Below are 20345 nucleotides of genomic sequence, written 5' to 3'. Positions count from 1 at the left end.
AAAAAGATAAAAGGAACTCCAGAAAGGTCCTCATTAGGCAAGACTTCCCTTATCCTCAGAAACTCCAGAAAGGTCCTCATTAGGCAAGACTTCCCTTATCCTCAGAAACTCATCTCCCACATTCAACCAAGGGTCCTCAGAAACCACATGTGGAGAAGGAGACGAGACAATTGTGGCAGATCCACTCTGGCAGCAGCTGCTGCAGTGCAAGTAAATATGGCAGCCCTTCCCTCCGAAAAAAAAAAAGATTTGAAGCTGTGTCGGCTGAAACAACTTCTGCTGCCGCCTGGCTCAATGTGCTAGCGTACTGCTCTTCCAACAGCATTACAGGCTTAAGCACAAAAGAAGCAGTTGCTTTTTCCTCACAAACCTGACACTTGGTACTGAACTAGCCTGACATCGAGTACCATACATGGAACAGCACTTACTTTTCTTTGGCAGCACTGCCATAAGTAAAGAGAATAACACTGTGCTTGGCCTACCCAGAGCTGCAAAAAAAAAAAAAAAACCCAAGAAAAATGAAGTCCCGGAACAGTATTGAAAACTGTTTTGCGACTTCTCCCCAGCTGTTATTACAATAATATATTGCATCACTATAAAGGCAATTTAATATCTTAATTGCCTATAATTACGTGTCTGTTGAAAAGCTAATCAGTTCAGGCACTCCAGAATTTCCAAATAGGAAAGGTCGAAGGAATAACACAACTTGTCCCTTTATTAGATACAGGGGTGGTAGGGGTAAAAAAAAAAAAAAGGGGGGGGGGAGACTTGGGACCCTCCGGTGTTACACCCAAGGATAAGGAAAAGCCACGCTACAGATGGCTGCTTTAAAAACACCCCCTCACTGCTCTTTATGTACTTTGGCTCTCTCTCTCTCTATTTATTTATTTTTAAAGCTGACCAAAGAAATAAAAGTCCTACCAGACCACTCCTACTGCACAGGATGCCAGACCAGCCACCTTCTTGAGACTGAGAAATACTGATTGGCCAATGGACTGCACATGATTCATAAGAAAGAACATCACATCTGGGCTCAGTAATTCTCAGTCTCCCCCTGCAGGTAAAACAGCACAAACCCAAACATCTGGACTGGTCAGGTGGGATGGAGAAATTACACATTAACACACGGTAGTAAATGTAGACCTAATGTTGCTAAAGTACTTAAGAAATTAGCTCTGTGTTGACTACATTACATCTCTGGATACAAACAGGAAGCATCAGGCAGGAGGCAAAGTGCTACTGGATTTTAGTATGTCTGAACAGATGCAACTTAAGCCCCACACTGGCTTGCTAGAGAGGTTATTCTCAGAAGTCTGTTACCACTGCAGAATGTTATATTTTACCTGGCACTTTGTAAGCGCTGGAATTTGATTAAGTAAACTTCTGTAAACTGTTCTGCTGGATATTCATCTAGAGCATGGTACTCTTCTATGGCACCATACAGTGCAAAATGTTCAATCAACTCCTTCATAACCCCCACAGCTGGAACACCTTGTACAAGCAAATAACGAGACTCTAAGTTGACAGTGTACACCTAGGTAGAAAAAAAGAAAGGGATAAATGAATTCAAACAGTACATACTATGTACACATGCAAAGTAAAATCTATCTCCATCTGAAGTCTTGTTTAAGTTTTAAATAGTTTGGTTTTTCAGTTAAGTTTTTGGATGAAGTTTTTTACGGATTTCCTTTTTGAACTTTATTTTCAATCTGCATTTTATTGCTGTACCTCCTGGGTCGATCAACTGACTGGAGCTAAGGGTGATATGGAAAGCGTTGCTTGCCTTTGCTCCTTTTCTTTGGGGAAAGTTGGTACATCTTCTCAGACATTATTCCAATGTGCTTCTCTAGGCAAAGACCCAAAAACCTTGGATATGGTGGGCAAGAGGGTGTACTAGGGATTACTACTCAACTCCTGCATTGCCGCACATCAGTTCCAGCTTATCCTCTACCTGGAATCTATCTTGAACAAGATCAACAGCAGCCTCCTATCACTCTCCAAGAGCATGAAAGACTTTCTCTCGCCAGTTGTCTGTGACCTACAGCAGGAGTTCTCAACCCAGTCCTCAAAACACACCTAGCCAGGTGGGTTTTCAGGATATCCACAATAAATATGCATGAGACAAATTTGCTTGCCCTACCTCCATTGTATGCAACTTTATCTCATGCATATTCACTGTGGGTATCTTGAAAACTAAATTGGCTAGGAGTGTCCCGAAGACTGGGTTGAGAACCCCTGACCTACAGGAATGTGGAAAGCCACTCATCAAATCAGCCTCCAATGTCTTCAACATATCCCTCACACTGCAAGGGTTTCCACTGAATCATGCCCTCTAGCGTAGCTTAGCATGCCAGCGCTGTTGAATAACATGCACAAGCCCTTAGGTGATGCTCCTTGCTCTGGAGAAACCATTCTGGAGACTAGGTCCAGGAGATTTACCCCTTCAAAAGCCAGTTGTACAATGTTAGAGACCCTTGCTGAAGATGGACGCGATCGAACACCATTGAAGATTCACAGCAACCACCCCAAGAAAGCCTGCCACACATCACTATCATGGTGGCAACAGATCAACTGACAGCACTCTCACCAACACAATCATGCCTACCCTCACAGAAGGTGAACCAGAAAACATGGACAGCAGAAACAAGCCTCAGTTTTCCAATCAAGCCAGAGGTTTTGACTACCCACTAATGGAATGCATCCCAGTAGGGGTCTGGATCAGGTATTTCGCAGAGGCCCGGTCCCAGATCACCACTAATCAACAGGTGCTCACAATCATCCTTCAGCACCTGCCCCCACACAGACCACCACCAGTGACCAAGATGCCCAAACTTATGGCAATCATTCTTCTCCAGAAGGCGTAAACCCTCATGAGCTCGGGGGCTGCGGATTGTGGAACCCTTGGCTTCTATTCTTGGTACTTCCTTATCTCCAAAAGGACTGGGGCTACTGACCCATCCCTGACTTGTACAAGATTGCCAAGTACAATTGCACGGAATGATTCAGGATACACTCCCTGGGCACCTTTTTACCTCTCCTCCAAGCCAGTGATTGGTTAGCTGCCCTGGACCTCCAGGATGCATATACTCACCAATCTCAGAAGTTACCACCTCTGCTTTCAGGTCTTGGACAAACTGTACCAATACTGGGACCTCCCATTCGATCTATGTTTGGTTCCGCGGTCATTCACTAAACAGATGGCAGTTGCAGCGGTGCACCTCTGCAAACAGGGTACATATCTATCTGTATATCTTCCTATACTTTGACAACTGAAGAACTGTGAGGCACTCACCTCAGGACACCCAAGCCTTGCTTCACATGACCATGTCCCTCCTCCAGACTTAGGTTTCTATATAAACATCAAGAAGTTACACCTATCTGACCCATATCTGAGCTGAGATTCGAACTACCAAGGCCAGAGCATTCCTGCCATCATCTCCCTCACACAGCGCATTTTTCTACTGTTATACATTAACAAAATTGAAGACTGTACCTGTATACACCGACTTGAGTGAATCTCAATATGTAAATCCCAATAAATAAATCAATTGCCTCCAGCAGGAGGGTATAAGCTCAGTCTCCTTTATGTTTTCTGGGACACCTCACCATATCCATCCATGTTGTCTCTTTGACTAAACTCTACGTGCAACCTCTGAAGTGGCACCTACACAGGCACTGGAACCAACACACCCAATCTGTTAATCTACAAGGTTCCAATCAGCCCTTTCAAATAAACAAGAGGAGGCCTTCTTGTTTGAGTGACCTAGTGATTAGAGCACTAGTCTTAACATCCAGGCGTGGCTGGTTTAAATCCCATTGTTCCTCCTTGTGATCTTGGGCAAGTCACTTAACTCTCTATTGTCTCAGGTACAAAATTAGATTGTGAGCCCTCCAGGAACAGAGAAATAACCAGTGTAACTTACCTTGAGCTACTACTGGAAAAGGAGTGAGCAAAATCCAAATTTAAATAAATAAACAAACGGCCTTATTTAGGTGAATGGACTCAAAATAACCTCATCACAGGCAAGCTGATTCAGGAATTCCAGTGCCAGCTGACCATCACCACAGATGCCTACAAACATTGTTGGGGAACTCATCATCTCCATCAGTTCATTGGGGGGTGGGGGAAGACATGGCCCTCCCAGAAATCACAACACCATGCTAACTTGTTGAAACTCAGAGCCACAGGCAACACTCTAAAAGACTTCAAATCTTTGATCTCTGGAAAGGCCATTCTTTTCCAGACAGACAGCCAAGTTGCCATGTTCTAATTCTACATAGGCTGGCATGAGATCACTTGCTCTTTGTAGGGAGGCTTGCTAGATCTGGTAGTTCACTATCTCCATCAACTGCATCATCCAAGTAACCTATCAGCCAGGGAGCTGAACACCCTGGTAGACAATTTGAGTTGGCAGCTAGATCCGTGCGAGGTGCCTCAAACCACATCACAAGATTCCACCAGTGGGGGAAGGCCCACTATGAACCTGTTTGCCAGTGAACTCAATGTGAAATGTTCCATCTCCTGCTCCAAGCAACCTTCAACACTGACATGTCTCAGATGTTTTTGCCACGCCTTAGGCTCAGGGACCGCGTTATGCAAATCCCCCACACATCTGTCAACGTCAATGTGATACTTCTTAACTGATGTTTCTCCAAAGTTAAGGTTCAACACACTGTACAGTCAGAAATAATATCTGGAAACTTACATAGATAACAAGTACGGTCTTATATATTTATATTGAGTACAGCAAATCAGAGGGGTAATTAACCCTGCTCAAAGAGATAGGTTTTCAACATCTTGCGAAATTTCAAATCTGCTCTACTCGGATAACTGATAGAAGAGAATTCCATATGGGGATGATAACAGAGAAAATGATATTAATTATTCTCAAGAAGCGCATTTTACTGAAAAAAAGAGGTCAGAGTATGAGCTGATTCCTCAACCTAGAAGAGTGTCCAAATAAAGTGTTAGAGCCCATATTTATTAATAACTGGGAAGCATAACCATAAATATATCTGATGCAATACGCAAAGTGCCTTAAACAAAATACGTTCAGCGACCAGAAACCAATGTAGCCTTATCACAAGTTCTGAAGCACTGGTGAACTCGTTCTCCCAAAAATCAAATCTCTGAGAAGTTTTCTGTACAAGTTAAAGCTTTATGAGGTATTTAGAACACAACTCTAAGTAAAGCACATTGCAGTAGTCAAGACCCTTCAGAAGTTATTGTGCAACAGGGCCTCAGCAATCTTGATCACCCCTTACAGACCCTATCTGGGCAGGTTCCTGTACCTGCAATGCCTGTCCTGATACCCACTAATCCAGCTATCCATCTCAATGGATCTCATTTCCCAGGACGAGGGCATCATGCTATACCACAATTTTCAAACCCTAGAGCAAACTGCCTAAATGTTGAAAGGCTGAACCTTGTACCCAGAATTGCTCAGATACTACTAGGCTCAAGAAGGCCATCAACAAGAAAATCTTACTCTTTCAAATAGAAAAAGTTCCAGATCTGGTGTTCCTCCTTGTACCTTGACCCTTACTCTTACCCGATATCCTCCCTCCTCCAGTACCTGCTCACTTGAGGAAGCAAGGTCTCAGGGCACCCTCTATTAAGGTTTATCTGAGTACCACTGCAGCCTATCAAGACCAACTGGAGAACAAGCCAATCCCTGCCCACCCCCTGGTGGTAAGGTTTATGCAAGCCCTCAAACCTCAACTCACTGGTCAGATGCCACCCCTATCCTGGGATCTCAATATCGTCCTACAGTAACTCATATTTCCACCCTTTAAGTCCCTTTAAGTCTCTTAAGATACTGCCATGAAATTCTTAACCTAGAAAATCCTCTCTCTCATTGCCAGTGTATTGGCCAGGTGCAACAGTGAAGCTACAAGTGCTGGTGGACTAATCTTCCTATTGTTATGATCCTACTGGGACAAGCAGGGTAGTGACTGGGTCTTGCTCCTGATTGGTCATATCAAGGATTGGGCTGACATCTGAGGCAGCTGACTTCAGATGCCAGACGCTTTTTTAGCCTACCTCTGCCTGCATAGGATGCCCCAACATTATTTTCTTCAGCTGTAAGCTTACCTTGTTTCTGCATAGTCTGTACGTGTGGCACAGTGTGAATTCTCTTTTGTGTCGTTGTCATTATTCTCTTTGTGTTTGTTCTTTGAGTCTGTAGGAGTCTGCTTTGCTGTTGTTTAGCTGTGTGCCGCTTCTCTGTGTGCTCTGCTGTTGTTCAGCTGCGAGTGGCTTCCCTGTGTGCTCTGCCTTTACCCTTTCCTGCCGTATTTGCTGGGCGAGTCTGTGGTAGCTTACTTCCTTTGTTTAGGTTTCCCTTTAACCCTTTACCTGCTGTATCTGTTGTTTGGTTCTTGAGAGGACTGCTCCTTGTCCAAGCTGTGTAGCTTGAGCAGTATCTCTGTGTAGTCTGTCTTAATCCTTTACCTGCTGTATCTGTTGCTTGGATCTACTGAGGACTGCTCCTTGCCTAGCTGGGTAGCTTGAGCTTTCTGTGTGGTTTCCCTTCCACCCTTTGCTTGCTGTAGCTCTTGTTTGGATCCTGTGAAGACTGCTTGTTCGTTTAAGCTGTGTGGCACAGATTGAGCTGCCTCTTTGCGTGGGTTCTCTTATTCTTTTTTTTTATATATATCAAAGACATGCTATAGACGTAATCTACTTAGATTTTAGCAAAGCTTTTGACACGGTTCCTCACAGGAGGCTCTTAAATAAACTAGATGGGCTGAAGATAGCTCCCGAAGTGGTGAACTGGATTAGGAACTGGTTGACGGACAGACGACAGAGGGTGGTGGTAAATGGAGTTCGCTCGGAGGAGGGAAAGGTGAGTAGCGGAGTGCCTCAGGGATCGGTGCTGGGGCCGATTCTGTTCAATATATTTGTGAGTGACATTGCCGAAGGGTTAGAAGGTAAAGTTTGCCTATTTGCGGATGATACTAAGATTTACAACAGAGTGGACGCCCGGGAGGGAGTGGAAAGCATGAAAAGGGATCTGAGGAAGCTAGAAGAATGGTCTGAGGTTTGGCAATTAAAATTCAATGCGAAGAAATGCAAAGTGATGCATTTAGGGAGTAGAAACCCACGAGAGACATATGTGTTAGGCGGGGAGAGTCTGATAGGTACTGAGGGGGAGAGGGATCTTGGGGTGATAGTATCCGAGGATCTGAAGGCGACGAAACAGTGTGACAGGGCGGTGGCCGTAGCGAGAAGGTTGCTAGGCTGTATAGAGAGAGGTGTGATCAGCAGAAGAAAGGAAGTGTTGATGCCCCTGTACAAGTCGTTGGTAAGGCCCCACCTGGAGTATTGTGTTCAGTTTTGGAGGCCGTACCTTGTGAAGGATGTTAAAAAATGGAAGCGGTGCAAAGAAAAGCTACGAGAATGGTATGGCATTTGCGTTCCAAGACGTATGAAGAGAGACTTGCTGACCTGAACATGTATACCCTGGAGGAAAGGAGGAACAGGGGTGATATGATACAGACGTTCAAATACTTGAAAGGTATTAATCCGCAAAAAAATCTTTTCCGGAGATGGGAAGGCGGTAGAACGAGAGGACATGAAATGAGATTGAAGGGGGCAGACTCAAAAAAGATGTCAGGAAGTATTTTTTCACGGAGAGGGTGGTGGATGCTGGGAATGCCCTCCCGCGGGAGGTGGTGGAGATGAAAACGGTAACGGAATTCAAACATGCGTGGGATGTGCATAAAGGAATCCTGTGCAGCAGGAATGGATCCTCAGAAGCTTAGCTGAAATTGGGTGGCGGAGCAGGTGGGGGGAAGAGGGGTTGGTGGTTGGGAGGCTAGGATAGGGGAGGGCAGACTTATACGGTCTGTACCAGAGCCGGTGATGGGAGACGGGACTGGTGGTTGGGAGGCGGGAAATACTGCTGGGCAGACTTATATGGTCTGTGCCCTGAAAAGACAGGTACAAATTCAAGATACGAGTTTATCTTGGGCAGACTAGATGGACCATGCAGGTCTTTTTCTGCCGTCATCTACTATGTTACTATATATCACACAATAACAAGTTGTAAATGCAAAATACAAGCAACACTGCTCAATGTACAGTCCAAAGTCACCATTCCATATTTATATTCAACAGTTATGTCTATCCAAAGGTCTTTGGTACAACCTACATTGTATTTTATTACTTAATCCCCCCAACCATAATACCTTACACTCCATCAAATATTCCATTCCACTTCTCAACTTTCACACCATCCCTCCCCCCTCCCCCATTCATCCCTACATACTCCTTCTCCCAGTGCCCCCTACAATTTCAGGTGAGTATTTGTAAACATTCCTCCCACAGCATGGCATACCTGCGGGTCTCTGGTTTACTAGCCTTGGAGTAAATTTGCCTCTCATGTGTGCCTACCTCCCACATTTTTGTTTTCCATACCGCTCCTAATGCACCCTCTGCAGCACCCCAAAACTGTAATATTGTCTTTTTAACCAACAAGAGGGAGACATATACCAACCTCCTATATGGTTGAGTTAAACCTTGCCCAATTAAGAGTGATTGTTCTCCAAGCAGCAGGGTTGCATAATCCCAGTCCAAGGTTTTCTGCACCACATTATTAAGCACCTGTATAGCCTCATTCCACAACACCAGAGCCGGGCAGTCTAAAAAAGAGTGCAGCAGCGTCCCCTCCGCCCCTTGGCATTTAATACAATGATCATCAATCCATAGTCCCATCTTTGCCCCTTTTGCCCTAGATATGTGTGCCCTATGTAAGATCTTGTATTGCATCTCCTGCAATTCAGCTGCCTTAACCATGTCATAGAGGGTTGCAAATAATTTCTGGAATGTTTGCTCAGTATAATTAGTGCCCAGTTCTTCATTCCATTTGGCTATCAATATCCTCATTTCCTCTTCCCGCCGATGTTCATTTAACACTTTGTACCTGGTCGACAGGCTATTTAATTGATATGGGATTTTAAGGAGGATCCTGTCTAATTGGCCCCATGTCCACGCTTCCCCATACTTTGTTCTTATGGTAGCCCAGTAATGTCTGATTTGAAGGTATTGTAACAAGTTTTTGTTCGTCAAGTCCCATTTTTCCTTTACCCAGTCAAATGTGTCAAAAGTGTCCGTGTCATTTTCCAGTAATTGTCCCAAAATCCTGCATCCATTGTCCCTCCAAGTAGTGAATGCTGTTCTACCCATCTCAGGTGGGAATGCTTCATTGCCCACTAGGCTCATAAAAGGTGAAACATCTGGCGTTCTCTGTTGACGCTTCCTCCACCACCCCCAAGCTCTCCGCATGGGCCCCAAAAGTTCTCTCCTGTCAGTGATATTAATGTCACCACTGGGACCCCCGTGGATTAAATTAATAAATGACCAAGGTCTACTCCAAATCTCCATCCCCCTCTCTGGTAGGTACCTCTGCTGACCTATGATTCCCTCATAGATAAAGCGCATTAGCGCTGCTACATTATACATACGGAGGTCTGGAAGGCCTAATCCACCCCTCTCCTTCCTTAAAGAAAGTTTGACTTGGCTTATCCTTGCCCCTTTTCCTCTCCAAATAAAGCTCCTAATAATTGACCTAAACAATCGTTCTTCTTTTCTTAACACCCATATAGGCGCTGCCTGTAAAGGGTAAAGAATTTTTGGGAGAAGAATCATTTTTACCAAGGCTACTCTGCCCATCAGAGAAAGTGGTAAATCCTTCCATTTATCACACAGTTGCCTGATGTTTTCTATCTGGTTAATCACGTTTTTCTTGTAGAAAAGTTTTGCATTTGTGCTAAGAAAAACCCCCAAGTATCTCATCGCTCCCTTGACTAGTGTTATAGGTAATCCCTCCATCCCGGGGTCTCCCTCTATTCCTGACAACGGGAGTAACTCCGACTTGGCACAATTCACTCTCAGTCCCGATAAATCTCCAAACTCCCTGACTAACTCAAGGGCCCTAGGCAGATCTCTGGGGCCATTTGCCAAATATAAAAGGATATCATCGGCAAATAAGTTCAGCCGAAGCTCCTTATTTCGTACTTGGATTCCCCGTATCTGTGTAGCACTACGGATTCTTATGGCCAATGGCTCGATTGCCAATAGAAAGAGAAGTGGGGAGAGGGGACATCCCTGTCTGGTGCCCCTGCCCAGGGAAAACCGTTCAGTAAGCTTCCCGTTTACCATCAGTCGGGCCATGGGGCTTCTATAGAGGGCTTCAATCCAAGATACTACCGGGCCCGATATCCCAAAGTGACCCAAGGTCTCAAATAGGTAGCGCCAAGATATACTGTCAAAGGCCTTCTCCATATCAAGCCCAGCTATAACTTCTAGCCCCCCCTCTCCCCGGAATTTGTGAATGGCCATCAAAGCTCGCATGATATTCATAGAACCATGGCGACCTGGCACAAAGCCCACTTGATCTTCATGAATTAGCTCGGGTAACACCTGATTCAAACGCCTAGCCAAGATAGCCGCTAATATCTTAATATCTTGGTTTAGCAAAGATATTGGTCGGTATGAACCCACCTGTTCCACATCTTTGCCGGGCTTCGGCAACAGCACTACATGCGCCACATTATGCTGTATAGTCAAGCCCTCCCCCACAATTCCATTAAACCATGCCTTCAGTGGTGGCGCCACCAGGTCACTCAATATTCGATAATATTCAGGGCCAAACCAGTCAGGCCCTGGCGCCTTAGTAAGTTTCAGCACTTTTATGCCTGACCGTATTTCTTTCTCCGTCACGGGCCCATTTAAGGAGTCCAGTTGTGCCCCTGTCAGTTTTGGTATCTGTAACCCTTGAAAGAAGGCTGCAGATTGGGCAGCATCATATTCCCGCTCCTTGTATAAAGAGCTATAATATTGAATGAACTGTTGCATAATTTGGGATTCATTAGTAAATACCTCTCCCCGGGCGTTCTTTATAGAAAAGATTAATTGCCTTTTACGTGGAGGCCTCACCAGGTTTGCCAACAGCCTACCCGCTTTACTGCCCCATTTAAACAGTTTAAAGCGCTGGTAGTATATATCCCTCTCTGCTCTTGCATGTAGTATATCATCAATCTGTTTTTTAAGGTGGGTCAGCTGCACCTTATGCGTGTCATTTATATTCTGCATATGTGCCCTCCTTATATGATGATACTCCTGCGAGAGCCGCAACAAATCTGCCTCTCTTTGTTTCTTCTTGCCCGCCACATATGCAATGATGTACCCCCTCATAACTACTTTGGAGGCCTCCCAGTACGTACTAGCACTAACCTCTGGTGTATTGTTATGTGCCTGATAGTCTAGCCATTTAAGGCGCAGAAATTCTCTAAACTCCTTATCCTGGTAAAGGTAGGGGGGGAAGCCGCTACACCCTCTCGCCCGGCTCCGCTGCAAAAGAAACCGCCATCAAAACTGCCGAGTGGTCACTAAGTGCACTATCCACTATTTCTGCTTTCACAATTTTTGGGACCAGAGAAGGTGCCACCAATAAGTAATCTAGTCTCGAATATACCTTATGTGGATGTGAATAAAACGTATATTCCCCATCTTGAAGGTGCAAGAGCCGCCATATATCTACCAACCCCAGCTGAGACGTCACAAAGGGGATCCCCCTATCTTCCCAGCTCCGCACCCTCGTTTTCATGGGTTTACAGTCGTTGGTGGGGTCTGCTACTATATTAAAATCCCCTCCCATTACAGTCTGATAATTAGAGTAAGGTATCACTCTTGCCACAAGGTCAGAAAAGAACCTATGGGAGTATACGTTGGGTCCATATATGTTACAAAAGAGAATTTGCTGACCCCATAGTTCACCCATGACTAACACATATCTGCCTTCTTTATCTTGGATCACTTTATGACAGTGAAATGGGATTTGTTTATGAATTAAAATTGCCACCCCCCTCTGTCTGGAGTTGTATGCTGAGTACCCAACCTCTCCAACCCATCCCCGCTTCAGCTTTTGATGTTCTGAGGCCGTGAGATGGGTTTCTTGAAGGTATGCAATGTCAGCTTTTTCTTTTTTCAACCATGAGAGAATTTTAGTTCTCTTAATGGGTGAGTGTAGGCCATCCACATTAAGCGTAATAATTTTCAAACTTCCCATACCAGCAACAGGTGTGCTTGATGACCCAATTCACTGTATGTTATACCTTGCCAGTCTCCCAGCAGGACGTGCAAGGTTTTGATCGTACCATCATCCCAAATAGGTTTCCCATACCTCTTCTGCTTCCACAGTTTGTTCACCTGATTCACCTCATATCCCTGATATCCCATGCTCCATGCACTCTCATCCGCCAAAGTCCTTCTCCCATCTCTTATCCTCTCCTTCCCTTCCCCCCACACATCCAACGCATCCTCACTCACACTCTCACACATCCCCCCCTCCTTCGTCCCTCCCACCCCCCTGTCATATTCTTTCCCCGCATCCTTCACATACTCAGTTCAACCCGAAAACATCCGAAGCCCCCCTCCTCCCACCCCTCCAAAAGCTGTTGTATGATAAAATAAGTATTTCACATTACTTATTACAGGTATATTTGCAGCAGCCCATAGAGTCCCAGAGCCACTACAACTGCCCATCTCCAAGCTTAAATCTATACCCAACAAAGAAAACTAAGAAAAAGCTGGTCAGTTTATAACTTGGCTGTTGTATTTTCACCTCTCCCTGCTTCATGTTGCACATGCTCGCCGCAGCCTCTCTCCCTGCCGCCATATAATCCAGTCTTGCAGAAGGAGGGAGAAGTGCACAAAATCAAATCCAGCCGTTCTTTCCAGTCTCACTGGGGTACAATGAGATCATACCCCCTAGCGTAAAATAACACCAAACAAGTAGCACATCTGCCCTTTCAAGTCCACCTAGTTATTCTATTCTGGGTCCTTAGGTCCCGATACATCTGGCTGATTGCATTTATCCATGTAAGCTCTTGCCGCAGCCGCATCATTGAGAATAATAGCCTTTCCATCGACCCAGATTTTCAACCTAGCTGGGTACATCAGGGCAAATCGCACCCCCTTTTTGTAGAGTGCAGTACAGGTAGGGGCCATGGCCTTCCGCAGCAGTGCCACTCGTGTCGAATAATCATTAAATAATAATAGGCGGCGGCCCTCATATTGTAAACCCTCCTTGCCTCTGGAAGCTTTCAATATCTTTTCCTTTGCCTGCCAGTTCACAAAATGCGCGATCGCTATGCGGGGCCTGGTGTTATTGTCTCCCCGATTCCCAATCCGGTGGGCTCTGTCGCAGGCATAATGGCCCTGATGCTCTTCAAGACCCAGATGCTCAGGTATCCATTTGGAGAAAAAATCATACAGATCCTTATCCAGCACTGCTTCGGGTAGTCCGATCACCCGCAGGTTGTTCCGTCGGGAGCGGTTCTCCTGCTCCTCGACCCTCTCCCTCATCTCCTCCAGCTCTTTTTGGAGTGCCTCCAACTGTGTGGCGGTGCTCTGGGCCTCGTCCTCCTGCACAGACAGCCTGTTCTCCACAGCAGTGAGTCGGGCTGCATGAGAGTCAAATTTTTAATTAATTTCGTCCACCGCCGACTGCAATTTATTCAATTTGTCCTCCAAACCGGCAGAGACCAAGCGGGAGATTTCCTGCGCCCAATCCGCACTCACCGTGGCAGGCACGCTCTGTGCTGATCGCTGTTCCGCCATCTTGCTGGGCCCGTGCTTCATAGAAGTCGTCGCTTTCTTGTGTGATCTCGGGGGCATACCGCCCCAGAAGCCCCCTCAGCTTTCGCCCGCGATTTCTCGCTATTTAGGCAGTTTTTTTGTGCTGTTCGTTGGGTTTTAACCCGTAATATAGCAGATTTGGAGTGGTTGGGCGCGGAGCCTCGTCTTCCCGTGTCCTCTCAAGTAGCAGGCATCACGTGACCCCCCGGGTTCTCTTATTCTGGTTGTTGTTAGTATCTGTATGTTTGATCTTGTGACCTTTCGTTGGTGACTCTGTGGCGCAGTGTGCGTGGCCTAAGTGCCGTCTCTCTGTTCTTTTTCCTTTTGTGTGTTTGGGTTCCAGTTCGGCCTTGGCCCGTACGTTAGAACTCTGTAAGGGTGGGTTCCAGTTTGGTCTGGTCCATTTCCCTTTCTGGTGGTGCTCACTGGTCTCCCCGAGTGTCCCAGGCTTTGTAGCCCTTTGTCTCTGTATAGCGTGAGCTCGGTCTGCCCTAGGCCTGTCCTAAAACTCGACCTAGGTACAAGGGCTCACGATCAAACCTAACACCTATACACTAGCGCCGGAAGACCAAGCCATCCTTAGGATCCACTGCACTCTAAGTTCTTACTCAGCTATCCACAGTAATCAATCCATAATGCTACTCACACTCTTCCTGGGACTGCACACCATCTCAGAAAAAAAAGACAACTGTATTTGTTGGACTGCGTGTGGGCCTTTTGCACCTACAATACAAGTGAGGTCTTATATACCACTAATATCCCCTGGACAGGGTTCAGTGTAGTTTACATGATTTAGGTTACAATGGACAGCTAGTAGTTAATGGGGACAGCTCTAATCAAGGCGAAACAGCGACATAGAAGTAGATCTTATCCATATGAATAGCTCAATGCATTGCCATTGCTTACTGCACCATGGATTTGTAGCCACCACAGAGAGCACACACCCACCAATTGTGAGCCATGGCCCACCACCATCTGCACTCCACACCCTTGGAGGACATCTGCAACACAGCTACCTGGTCCTCCATCCACAAATTCACTAAACACTACTGATTTGACCAGATATTCCAGGTGTTCGAATTGTTCAGACGCGCAGCCCTTAAGGTGGCACTCACACCAGAGCAAACTCCTTCTCAGAGAGAGGGAACCTCATTACGATTCTAATGTGATAAAATTACAATCCTGCACCTTCATATCCTGAAGCGCCTTGGATGTTTACTCTGTTCCTTTAAGCAGCAGTGCTTTGATCAGGTTCTATTACATTTAGGTGCTCAATTTCAAAAGCACATAAGTCTATGTGCTTGATGCATTTTGTCTAGTTTGGTTTTCAAATAGAAGCAACAGATAGCATCAGGAAAAAAAGTAGTCCAAAAAGGAGTTCCAACATTTATTAATAAAAATATGCCCAACATAGCCAAGTTTTGTCTAATAAGGCTGCATTGGGGTCACTTTGTAAACGTACTTCTCATGAAACGAGGGCAGGGAACCACTGCTACCACTGAAAAAGTTTACAAAACAAAACAAAAAAATCTGCTTGATTGTTTGTTTTGTAGTTTGTTTTCAATAAAACCAGTTCTAGTTTATATGACCTTAGAGTTGCCTATTTTTCATTAGACTTCCTTCAACATTGGGGTGGGCCGATTCATCCTACTACAGCATTACAAGGGACATAAAGGTTGCAAAAGCACATGTTCTACATGATCATTGCTTAGTTATACCAGGCCTTCGTGTTGCTCAGACAGCATGCGTCAGTCACAGCGCTTTCTTTTTTTATGGACCCCACCACTTGGAATTTCTTTCCACTGTCTATTAGAGGGGAATTTCCTTAATACAATTTAAGACAAAAGTGAAGACCTGGCTTTTCCAAAAGGAACTGTGGAGACTGGAGTTGAATAGCATTACCTAGATATTTGTATTATGTCTGCTCTTGGTTTTGGATGATTGATTTTACTTTCCTATTATATATGTTGGTGCTCCTTTTCTTTTGTTTGGATTTTAGACTGTAAACCACTTTGATCTGCAGTGTGGCAGTTAAAAGCAGTACAGTAAATCTTAATAAAATAAATGCACACCTGGTCCCATTTACATCCACTGGCTAGGGAGTCACCTACATGTGGCTGATGCATCCTACTTGTCCAAGGAGAAAACAAACTCTCTTACCTGTAGCTGAAGTTCACTGTGGACACCAGGATAAGTCAACCACACAACCTACCTGCCTGCCTCCCTCCCCTATGTGGATAAACTGTCCCTAGCTAGGGATTGACTTGAGACAGGAAGTTGGGTAGTCTGCATTTGCCCTACAGGGATGCCTACCACACATGCTCAGAGGGATCTTTAAGAAAATAATCTCTCTCCCTCCAACAGCAGCCATTGGATGATGTCACCTACATGTGGCTGACTTATCCTGCTGTCCAATAAAAAAATTCAGTTAAACTGGTACAGTCAGGACAAAATTCAAGGTACACCCCAATGAAGCCCCTTGATTTGAAAATTGTCCCCTCCCTTCACCCGTGACAAGGACAGATATGGACCAATAAATGGACCAGGACAAACTCAAAAACACCATAAGCACACAAAAAAGTAAATAATTACTGTGTGTATATTATGTCCTCAACCTTGGCAAACAAATATACGTATAGAAATAATTAAAGTACATAGAAAGGGGCAGAAAGCCTGATCGAGGTCCTCTCTGCCATGCAGCAGAGGAAAGGATACATATTATCTTTAACACTCACGCGCTAGAACAGGTTACTCCAGGGCCTTTTTACTAACATGCATAATGGGCTAAAGCACGCCTAATGCAGCTTAAAATGGATGCGTTTAAAGGTGTCCTGCGGCAATGTCCAAATCTGTGCATGCTAAAAAACCTTTTTTGAAGGGATGTGTCAGGAGTGGAGAGGGGGCATTACTGGTTAGTGCAACGATACCACGTGAGCCCTTACTGCCTACAAAATGTGTGGAAGTGCACATGTGGTTATTTTACAAAATGGCCGCATTAGCGCATTTTTTCAGCTGAGGTAAAAATGGTCTTAGTGTGCGGGAAAGACCCACTTTTTACTGCAGGTTTGTGGTTAGGTCCTTCAAATAGAGGGTTCAAAAGTACACAAAAAAAGCACAAAGGGGTCCTCAAAACTGGAACAATGTAGAGATCTTTAATGCCAAAGACCTGACATGGGATGTGTTTCGGCGCAGACAACTGCCTGCCTCAGGGGTCAAAATAGTATACTCTTTGATAGAACGTAAATTCAAAACAATCTTCCTAAAAGCACATCAAATTAAGCAGCAAGTTGTACAAAAGATGTCCAAGCACAATAATGGCTTTTGGCAATCCTCCAGAGAAAAACCCTTTTGTTGTCTAGGTCCTTCTAATAGTCTTTGGAGTAGTCAATGTTGTACTATCTAAAATACATGGGGTAGAAATAGTTACTTTTCATGAATGTTCAGGTAAATGAACGCAGTAAAAAAAAATCCTCTCTACTAAGAGTTATTGGAAATACTTTGAATTATCTGTCTCTGTCTTTATTTATTGTACAAACTTTAGTACTGTCTAGGATTCATTATTGTAATACTGTTCACTCTGGGTGATCTAAGTCTTCGATTAGAAGATTCAAACAATTCAGAACACAGATGCCAGTTAGTGTATTCTATTCAAAAGTAAGAATCTATTTCTTAGATTATGATGGCTTCCAATTGAGGCTAGAGCTCAGTTTAAATTGTGTACATAGATATAGGAGTGGCCTAGTGGTTAGGGTGGTGGACTTTGGTCCTGGGGAACTGAGTTTGATTCCCACTTCAGGCACAGGCAGCTCCTTGTGACTCTGGGCAAGTCACTTAACCCTCCATTGCCCCAAGTAAGCCGCATTGAGCCTGCCATGAGTGGGAAAGCGTGGGGTACAAATGTAACAAAAAAAAATTTTAAACTATTGTATGGTAACACCCCATTGTACATGATTGAGTTAATACATCTTTTACAAGGAGTCAATATGCATTCCCTATGAAACCAATTATTACTAAGAACATAAGAACAGCCATACTTGCTCAGATCAATGGTCCATCTAGCCCAGGTATCCTGCTTCCAACAGTGGCCAATCCAGGTCACAAGTACCTGGCAGAAACCCAATTAGTAGCAAGATTCCATGCTACCAATCCCAGGCCAAGCAGTGGCTTCGCCCTGTCCATCTCAATACAGACTATAGGCTTTTCGTCTAGGAACTTGTCCAAACCTTTTTTAAACCCAGGTAAGCTAACCACTGTTACCACATCCTCAAGCAGCGAGTTCCAGAGCTTAACTATTCTTTGAATGAAAAAAATATTTCTTCCTATTTGTTTTTAAGGTATTTCCATGTAATTTTATCGAGTGTCCCTGGTCTTTGTACTTTTTGAAAGAATTAAAAATTGATTCACTTCTACCCGTTCCACACTACTCAGAATTTTATAGACCTCAATCATATCCCCCTTAACCTTCTTTTTTCCAAGCTGAATAGACCTAATCTTTAGCCTTTACTCATATGGGAGGAGTTTCATCCCCTTTATCATTTTGGTTGCTCTTCTAATTCCGCTGTATCTTTTTTGAGATATGGTGACCAGAATTGAACGCATTACTCGAGGTGAGATCACACCATGGAGATTCAGAGGCATTGTAATATTCTTGGTCTCATTTTGCATCTCTTTCCTAATAATTCCTAGCATCCTGTTTGCTATTTTGGCCACCGCCACACACTTGGCAGAAGATTTCAGCGTATTGTCTACAATAAATTAATAATAATAATAAAACTTTTATTTCTAACCGCTGTATCTGAAATATTCTAGATATTTTTCTTGAGTGCTGACTCCTAAGGTGGACCCTAGCATCAGGTAACTATGATTCAGATTATTCTTCCCAATGTGCATCACTTTACTTTTGTTCACATTAAACTTCATCTGCCATTTGATGCCCATCTTCCAGTTTCCTAAGGTCTTCCTGCAATTTTTCACAGTCCACATGTGTTGTAACTTCTTTGAATAGTTTTGTGTCATCTGCAAATTTAATCACCTCACTCGTCATTCCATTTTCCAGAACAGATTCCTGCAGCACTCCACTATTCACCCTCTGTTTTCAGTACAATAACCAATTCCTAATCCACAGAAAGACACTGCTTCCTATCCCAAGACTTTTTAATTTTCTCAGGAGTCTCTCATGAGGAACTCTGTCAAACGTTTTCTGAAAATCCAGATACACTACATCAACCAGCTCACTTTTATCGACGTTTGTTTATACCTTCAAAGAAATGAAGCAAATTGGTGAGACAAGACTTCCCTTGACTGAACCCATGCTGACTCTGTCCCATTACGACATGTTTGTCTATGTGTTTCGTAATTTTATTCTTTACAATAGTTTTCACTATTTTCCCCAACACTGAAGTCAGGCTTTCCTGAAACCCTTTTTAAAAAACAGTGTTATGTTGGCCACACTCCAATCTTCAAGTACTACAGATGAGTTTAATGACAGGTTACAGATCACTAACAACAGATCAGCAATTTCATTTTTGAGTTCTTTCAGTACCCTGGGGTGTATGCCATCTCATCCAGGTTATTTATCACTCTTCAACTTGTCAATTTGGCCCAGTACATCTACATTTTCCAGCAACAAAAAAAATATAAAATCTTCAAGATTATGGTCATTTTTGCTACCCTACCAGGTTGCTATAGTTTGGGAAATCCCTATCATCTTCAATTAGATCTTTAAGAAAATATCTTGTGTTTAAAAAAGCACTAAAAATGTATTTCAAACAAATGTCTGAATCGCAATAGAAAAATGTTCTTGTAGAATGTTGTACAGAATTTATTTGGATTGCAAATTTGTAAATCCTAAATCTTGTATTTCCCCACAGTGAACTGCATAATATAAGACTTAAATAATGTAATATAAATAAATTACCCCTTTGGTGCTGACTGATCTCCCTAGTCACCTGATTCTGAGCACACGAATAATATTACAAAAATGTTAAAACATATATTTTTGAGTAAATTGTTTTGATAATTGAATATCCTGATAATTTAAACTTTGTTGGGTATTGAGTGAGGTTATCTAAGAGAGTAACTATCTCAAAATTATTAGCTTAGCTCCCTAGACTTGTTCTGATCTTGGGGATGGGTGCGGGGGGACTGTTTTCCCAGAGATAGCTTGACCGGATGGATGCCTCATCTCTTTCCTCCCTGACATCAGGCACCATCAAGGGGGGCAGCAATCAAATATTACTGAACTCCATTCGGAAAAAGTTTTTTTTAAGTATGAAAGAAATCAATTCAGGTAAGCAGGACAGTTCTACAAACTGAAGAGTAGCAAATCTCCTGGACAGGATGGTATTCATCCCAGAGTACTGATAGAACTGGAAAATGAACTTGCAGAGCTATTGTTAGTAATATGTAACTTACCCTTAAAAATCGAGCGTGGAACCGGAAGATTGGAGGGTGGCCAATGTAACGCCGATTTTTAAAAAAGGTTCGAGAGGAGATCCGGGAAATTATAGACCGGTGAGTCTGACATCGGTGCCAGGCAAAATGGTAGAGTAACTATTATAAAAAACAAAATTACAGAACATATTCAAAAGCATGGATTAATGAGACAAAGACAACATGGATTTAGTGAAGGGAAATCTTGCCTCACCAATCTATTACATTTCTTTGAAGGGGTGGACAAAGGTGAGCTGGTTGATATTGT

At 43.8% G+C, this 20345-nt stretch overlaps 1 protein-coding gene across 1 annotated transcript in view; it reads right to left on the bottom strand.

The window, feature by feature from the left end:
* Positions 1-20345, bottom strand: part of RBM48 (RNA binding motif protein 48) — a 48701-nt gene that overhangs the window by 25590 nt on the left and 2766 nt on the right. The window contains exon 2 of the mRNA XM_030200380.1: positions 1344-1534. Within this exon, the coding sequence (XP_030056240.1) occupies positions 1344-1534 (191 nt within the window). The remainder of the gene's footprint in view (positions 1-1343; positions 1535-20345) is intronic.

This window comes from Microcaecilia unicolor, chromosome 1 (assembly GCF_901765095.1).
Source record: "Microcaecilia unicolor chromosome 1, aMicUni1.1, whole genome shotgun sequence".
NCBI lineage: Eukaryota > Metazoa > Chordata > Amphibia > Gymnophiona > Siphonopidae > Microcaecilia > Microcaecilia unicolor.
The sequence above is the reverse complement of the archived record's forward strand: the minus strand, read 5'-3'. Positions and strand labels throughout refer to the sequence as shown.